This window comes from Rutidosis leptorrhynchoides, chromosome 4 (assembly GCF_046630445.1).
Source record: "Rutidosis leptorrhynchoides isolate AG116_Rl617_1_P2 chromosome 4, CSIRO_AGI_Rlap_v1, whole genome shotgun sequence".
NCBI lineage: Eukaryota > Viridiplantae > Streptophyta > Magnoliopsida > Asterales > Asteraceae > Rutidosis > Rutidosis leptorrhynchoides.
Window position 1 is genome coordinate 203,995,231 of NC_092336.1, and position 8,057 is coordinate 204,003,287.

The 8,057-nt window shown below is 33.6% G+C and overlaps 1 protein-coding gene across 1 annotated transcript; it reads left to right on the plus strand.

The window, feature by feature from the left end:
• Positions 1–1,276: 1,276 nt before the first annotated feature.
• Positions 1,277–2,539, plus strand: LOC139841355 (receptor-like protein kinase HERK 1). Its single transcript, XM_071831577.1, has 3 exons — positions 1,277–2,207; positions 2,309–2,352; positions 2,435–2,539. Exons 1-3 carry the CDS (start codon positions 1,277–1,279, stop codon positions 2,537–2,539), a joined length of 1,080 nt encoding a protein of 359 aa, XP_071687678.1.
• The last annotated feature ends 5,518 nt before the right edge of the window (positions 2,540–8,057 follow it).

An 8,057-nucleotide genomic window follows, 5' to 3' on the forward strand; every position in this document is an offset into this window, starting at 1 on the left:
CTTGAATTTATGAATATTAATCACAACTAGATAATGTCCGGTAAGGTGTTACACTGAACATTAGGGCCTTTTTTTTTAGTAAACAAAATTGGAATTAATAAAGTTGCATTCATAAGAGGGATTTGTTTAGTAGTTGGCGTCTTGATCCATTCGCGAATCTACATAGTGGGTCACTGAGTCCTGTTACAATTTTTTATTAAATACTTTTTAAATCGTATAGGATACCACGAACGAAATTTAACTGTGAAATGAGATTTTATATATTTGTTTGGTTTGTGATTTTTTGAAAGTAAATAATTACTAATAATATAAGGTACTTGTAACAAAAAATTATGACTCAATTTTCATTTTAGATTCGCCATCGAATCTTAATCTAATTGTCTGTATATGCAAGGTAAAAGCCTTTCATGGTAATCTAGGAGAATATGTAAACTTTGTGTTTAATAAAAAGGAAAAAATCAAACACCAACTTGCAATTGCATTCATCGGATACCATGAATATTACTCGTAGTACTAATTTCCTGTTTCCTATTTCATTTTCCTCGTCGATATATTCTCTCATTTGTTAATAGTCAAGTTGTAGCTAATGCATATGCATTCTCACGTATTTGGATGTCATTTAACATTGAATGATTCAAATCCCACTTAAATTTCAATTTTTATAATCAAATATCAGTAGCAAGTTGACAATATAAAAAATCAAAATTCAATTTTAAATTCGACGCATTTCTCTGAAGCTTTCTTAAAAGAAATTTAGTAAACGCTTAAAAAAATTGGTGGGATGCTCAAATAAACTATAAACCACGCGTTAATAGAAAAATAACACACTGTCAGACAGCCCATGACGACAGTAACATCCCACCCACCTGTTAAATTATTGAAGTAATTAAAAAACCTACACGACATAATCGGTTAATATGTGCAAATCAAAGTTCCTAATTAGATGTTGGAAAAAATATTGTCTGTATATAATCTATTGAGAATTTTTTTCTATCACCAGTTGATTTAAAGTGCTAAGGAACTCATATGTACATCATATTGATCCTACAACTTGAATTATTCAATAATTGATTATTGATTATATTATTTAAAAGGACATGAAAATTAATAAAAGTTCATGTAACAAGGAGTTGTAGGGTGCTTTCTTCCCCATTTTTTATTTCTCCCCGGATCGCTATATAGATACACATACATATACGGTGTTCCATATATCTTTACTTTACATTCATTTGTAACCCACTGTTTGGGTGGTCCCTTTCTTTTAATCAGTCCAAATATGGCATCTACAATTACAGAGTTTAGTCACTTACATATCCCACTTGAAGACGTCCTAGAAGCCACCAACTACTTTGATGGTAAAAATGTCATCGGCCGTGGTGGGTTAGGAAAGGTTTATAAAGGAAAGCTCTTGCGGTCTGGGAAGTGGGTGAATATTGCTGCACGGAGATTAGATAGTAATCATAAGCAAAGAATCGAGTTCATGACAGAAATTTCTGTGCTTTCTACTCTAAAGCATGAAAATATAGTCTCTAATATCGGGTTTTGTGATGAAAAAGGTGAGAAGGTGATCATAAACAAGCATGAGGCCAATAGAAGTCTCGTGATGTATCTAAGCAATCCAACCCTCTCATGGGTTCAAAGATTGAAGATATGTGTTGGTGTTGCGCGTGCATTAAGTTACATCCATTATGTGGAAGGACGGAGTTACTCAGTGATACATCGTAACATTAATAGCTCCACAATACTTTTAGATAAAAAATTTGAACCAAAGTTATCTGGTTTTGAATATTCAATCAACCATTCAGTACAACGAATGGATCACGTTCTCTTTTCAGAAGCTATTGGCACAACAGGGTATATGGACCCAGCAATTGAAAAGACTCGAGGGGTGACTCACAAGTCAGACATCTACTCGTTTGGTGTTGTTTTATGGGAAGTGTTATGCGGGAGGAAAGCCTTTATTCCAAATGGGAATGATATGTTTCTAGCTCCACTAGCCAGATTTCACTATGTAGACGGTGGAGTAAATGCTATAATGCTATCTTCCCTACTAAATAATCAAATGTCCCTGGAATCACTCGAGACCTTCACATCTGCAGCATATGCTTGCTTAAGTGATGAGCGAGCAGAACGTCCGGATATGAAGTATATTGTTAACGAACTTGAGAAAGCATTGGAACTGCAGCTGCCATATGAAACTTTTTTTGGTGAGACCCTCCTCTTTTTTGTTTTCATTTGATATCATATTTTTTTCAAAGTATTTTTTTTTTATGCCTATCAGTATGTTATATTTAGTTGATGATAAAAGAAAAAGCAGGTAATAGAGGTGTTAAAATTGACATGTTGGGTTGGGTATAGTTTAACAATCCAATTGTGGTAGGTCAAAATGGGTTAAACAAGTCATGAGTTAGGTTTGTTCTTATCAACTTTAAAGGAGCCTGAATTAACGGAGTTAACGGAGCGTCAGTCAGAAGAAGCGTTAGTCACTAATGTGACTGAAAGTGAAGGAGGCGTGAGGGAGGGAACCAACCAATTATGAATTATTATTTTTCCTCTAAGGTCTAAAACTAAAAACCATTCTTAGAAATGATCAAATAAGTCTCTTGGACTTTTGAGTAAACAACATCAAATGTTAGTGGGCAAAACATCATAATGAAAAATAATAAATAAAATTGTAAAAAGTTGTTGGAGATTTATTTTTATGGGTGATGATATGTGCACAACATTTTTTGTTATGCACACATTCAATCATGCTTTACATTGTTGTACCATACAACACTGTAAAGCATGATTGGTTGTGTACATAATAAAAATGGCTGTGCACGTATCACTCCCCTTATTTTATACTCCGTATACGAATAATGAACACTGAATAATTCTTATGGGTAGTCAGTAGAATGTTAATTATTTTATTAGACTAAAGTCAAAAAATACCCATTTTATTAGACTAAAGTCAAAAAATACCCGTTTAGACAAATGAACAGTAAATGACATATATAGTATAATATAATATAATATAATTATATGTTATCACCTAGATTCTCTATTTATTGAAATTATAACAAATCTATAACATAACAAGTCATTACCTAGATTCTCTCACTACAACTTTTGACACATGTTTGTTCTATAAAGAAAACCAACAACCAAGAGCTACAAAAGCAACCGAAGAGACTCGAATCAAAAAAGCTAACAAACAAAAAATTATCTAAATCGAGCATGGGTTCCCGATGTCCGAGGTTTACCTACTGTGAGAGCCGATGTGCTCGTTCATAGAAGGGTTCCTCGTTAGCAAAAAAAACTTTGGGATATGATCTTTTCACTTTACCATTGACCGTGTCACGCTGAATTTCCTTGCTTGCATGATTATCATATTTGAGAAATAATACATTGGATGCACTATTGCCGACCAAGATTTTCGATGACTGATCAAGCAATCGATAGTCCTAGAGATCTTGAAAAAAAACTTTGGGAAGTTGAATCATTACCCACAAACAAAGTACAACCAACATGATCAACATTAAGAGCATCTTTAAACAAGCTTACACCGTGTCACCTAAATCAATGTCGTCTTCATTGTCATGTAAAGTATACGAACTTGATTCGGCCCTCATCTTCGGTATTCTATTCAAACCAAGGGCCTCCTGATCATCGGCACCTTTAGACCCCTTAACAAAACAAGAATCCACGATGAGATGCTTCAACAATTTCTTATGCTTTTGAAAACCACAACCTAAACCGCTTAAACAAATGAAATGTCCCGTTCTTATTGATTAAAAACGTTCCATATTAATTGATTTCGTTGCGAGGTTTTGACCTCTATATGAGACGTTTTTCAAAGACTGCATTCATTTTTAAAACAAACCATAACCTTTATTTCATAAATAAAGGTTTAAAAAGCTTTACGTAGATTATCAAATAATGATATTCTAAAATATCCTGTTTACACACGACCATTACATAATGGTTTACAATACAAATATGTTACATCGAAATCAGTTTCTTGAATGCAGTTTTTACACAATATCATACAAACATGGACTCCAAATCTTGTCCTTATTTTAGCATGCAACAGCGGAAACTCTTAGTATTCACCTGAGAATAAACATGCTTTAAACGTCAACAAAAATGTTGGTGAGTTATAGGTTTAACCTATATATATCAAATCGTAACAATAGACCACAAGATTTCATATTTCAATACACATCCCATACATAGAGATAAAAATCATTCATATGGTGAACACCTGGTAACCGACATTAACAAGATGCATATATAAGAATATCCCCATCATTCCGGGACACCCTTCGGATATGATATAAATTTCAAAGTACTAAAGTATCCGGTACTTTGGATGGGGTTTGTTAGGCCCAATAGATCTATCTTTAGGATTCGCGTCAATTAGGGGGTCTGTTCCCTAATTCTTAGATTACCAGACTTAATAAAAAGGGGCATATTCGATTTCGATAATTCAACCATAGAATGTAGTTTCACGTACTTGTGTCTATTTTGTAAATCATTTATAAACCTGCATGTATTCTCATCTCAAAAATATTAGATTTTAAAAGTGGGACTATAACTCACTTTCACAGATTATTACTTCGTCGGGAAGTAAGACTTGGCCACTGGTTGATTCACGAACCTATAACAATATATACATATATATTAAAGTATGTTCAAAATATATTTACAACACTTTTAATACATTTTGATGTTTTAAGTTTATTAAGTCAGCTGTCCTCGTTAGTAACCTACAACTAGTTGTCCACAGTTAGAAGTACAGAAATAAATCGATAAATATTATCTTGAATCAATCCACGACCCAGTGTATACGTATCTCAGTATTGATCACAACTCAAACTATATATATATTTTGGAATCAACCTCAACCCTGTATAGCTAACTCCAACATTCACATATAGAGTGTCTATGGTTGTTCCGAAATGTATATAGATGTGTCGACATGATAGGTCGAAACATTGTATACGTGTCTATGGTATCTCAAGATTACATAATATACAATACAAGTTGATTAAGTTATGGTTGGAATAGATTTGTTTCCAATTTTCACGTAGCTAAAATGAGAAAAATTATCCAATCTTGTTTTACCCATAACTTCTTCATTTTAAATCCGTTTTGAGTGAATCAAATTGCTATGGTTTCATATTGAACTCTATTTTATGAATCTAAACAGAAAAAGTATAGATTTATAGTCGAAAAATAAGTTACAAGTCGTTTTTGTAAAGGTAGTCATTTCAGTCGAAAGAACGACGTCTAGATGACCATTTTAGAAAACATACTTCCACTTTGAGTTTAACCATAATTTTTGGATATAGTTTCATGTTCATAATAAAAATCATTTTCCCAGAATAACAACTTTTAAATCAAAGTTTATCATAGTTTTTAATTAACTAACCCAAAACAGCCCGCGGTGTTACTACGACGGCGTAAATCCGGTTTTACGGTGTTTTTCGTGTTTCCAGGTTTTAAATCATTAATTTAGCATATCATATAGATATAGAACATGTGTTTAGTTGATGAAACTGAACGAGGATGTAATTGTAAGCATTTTTGTTAAGTAGAAGTATTTTTATAAGTGTCTTGAATTCATTCAAAAGTGTATGAATACATATTAAAACACTACATGTATATACATTTTAACTTAGTCGTTAAGTCATCGTTAGTCGTTACATGTAAATGTTGTTTTGAAACCTTTAGGTTAACGATCTTGTTAAATGTTGTTAACCCATTATTTATTATAACAAATGAGATGTTAAATTGTTATATTATCATGATATTATGATATATAATATATCTTAGTATGATATATATACAGTTAAATGTCGTTACAACGATAATCGTTACATATATGTCTCGTTTCAAAATCATTAAGTTAGTAGTCTTATTTTTACATATGTAATTCATTGTTAATACACTTAATAATATATTTACTTATCATTTAACATAATTAACCAAGTGTATCAATATCTTAATATGATTCATATGTACCTAGTAAGACGTTGTTATAACGATAATCGTTATATATATCGTTTTCGAGTTTCTTAATTTAATAGTCTCATTTTTATGTATATAACTGATTGTTAAAATACCTAATGAGATACATACTTATAATAAAATCATGTTAACTATATATATAACCATATATATGTTATCGTATAGTTTTTACAAGTTTTAACGTTCGTGAATCACCGGTCAACTTGGGTGGTCAATTGTCTATATGAAACCTATTTCAATTAATCAAGTCTTAACAAGTTTGATTGCTTAACATGTTGGAAACACTTAATCATGTAAATAACAATTCCATTTAATATATATATAAGCATGAAAAAGTTCGGGTCACTATAGTACCTACCCGTTGAATAAATTTCGTCCCGAAATTTTAAGCAGTTGGAGGTGTTGACGTATCTTTTGGAAATAAATGCGGGTATTTCTTCTTCATCTGATCTTCACGCTCCCAGGTGAACTCAGGTCCTCTACGAGCATTCCATCGAACCTTAACAATCGGTATCTTGTTTTGTTTAAGTCTCTTAACCTCACGATCCATTATTTCGACGGGTTCCTCAATGAATTGAAGTTTTTCATTGATTAGGATTTCGTCCAACGGAATAGTGAGATCTTCTTTAGCAAAACATTTCTTCAAATTTGAGACGTGGAAAGTGTTATGTACAGCCGCGAGTTGTTGAGGTAGCTCCAGTTGGTAAGCTACTGGTCCGACACGATCTATAATCTTGAATGGTCCAATGTACCTTGGATTTAGTTTCCCCCGTTTACCAAATTGAACAACGCCTTTCCTAGGTGAAACCTTAAGCATGACCATTTCTCCAATTTCAAACTCTATATCTTTTCTTTTACTGTCCTCGTAGCTCTTTTGTCGACTCTGGGCGGGTTTCAATCTTTGTTGAATTTGGATGATTTTCTCGGTAGTTTCTTGTATTATCTCCGGACCCGTAATCTGTCTATCCCCCACTTCACTCCAACAAATCGGAGACCTGCACTTTCTACCATAAAGTGCTTCAAACGGCGCCATCTCAATGCTTGAATGGTAGCTGTTGTTGTAGGAAAATTCTGTAAACGGTAGATGTCGATCCCAACTGTTTCCGAAATCAATAACACAAGAGCGTAGCATGTCTTCAAGCGTTTGTATCATCCTTTCACTCTGCCCATCAGTTTGTGGATGATAGGCAGTACTCATGTCTAGACGAGTTCCCAATGCTTGCTGTAATATCTTCCAGAATCTTGAAATAAATCTGCCATCCCTATCAGAGATAATAGAGATTGGTATTCCATGTCTGGAGACGACTTCCTTCAAATACAGTCGTGCTAACTTCTCCATCTTGTCATCTTCTCTTATTTTCAGGAAGTGTGCTGACTTGGTGAGACGATCAACTATTACCCAAATAGTATCATAACCACTTGCAGTCCTTGGCAATTTAGTAATGAAATCCATGGTAATGTTTTCCCATTTCCATTCCGGGATTTCAGGTTGTTGTAGTAGATATGATGGTTTCTGATGTTCAGCTTTGACCTTAGAACACGTCAAACATTCTCCTACATATTTAGCAATATCGGCTTTTATACCTGGCCACCAAAAATGTTTCTTAAGATCCTTGTACACCTTCCCCGTTCCAGGATGTATTGAGTATCTGGTTTTATGAGCTTCTCTAAGTACCATTTCTCTCATATCTCCAAATTTTGGTACTCAAATTCTTTCAGCCCTATACCGGGTTCTGTCTTCCCGAATATTAAGATTCTTCTCCGATCCTTTGGGTATTTCATCCTTTAAATTTCCCTCTTTTAAAACTCCTTGTTGCGCCTCCTTTATTTGAGTAGTAAGGTTAGTGTGAATCATTATATTCATAGATTTTACTCGAATAGGTTCTCTGTCCTTTCTGCTCAAGGCGTCGGCTACTACATTTGCCTTCCCTGGGTGGTAACGAATCTCAAAGTCGTAATCATTCAACAATTCAATCCACCTACGCTGCCTCATATTCAGTTGTTTCTGATTAAATATGTGTTGAAGACTTTTGTGGTCGGTA

Coding starts and splice junctions, on each gene's coding strand:
- LOC139841355 (XM_071831577.1), top strand. CDS start 1,277: ATGGCATCTACAATTACAGAGTTTAGTCACTTACATATCCCACTTGAA. Junction 2,208..2,308: donor GCCATATGAAACTTTTTTTG/GTGAGACCCTCC, acceptor TGATGATAAAAG/AAAAAGCAGGTAATAGAGGT. Junction 2,353..2,434: donor AAATTGACATGTTGGGTTGG/GTATAGTTTAAC, acceptor TCAACTTTAAAG/GAGCCTGAATTAACGGAGTT.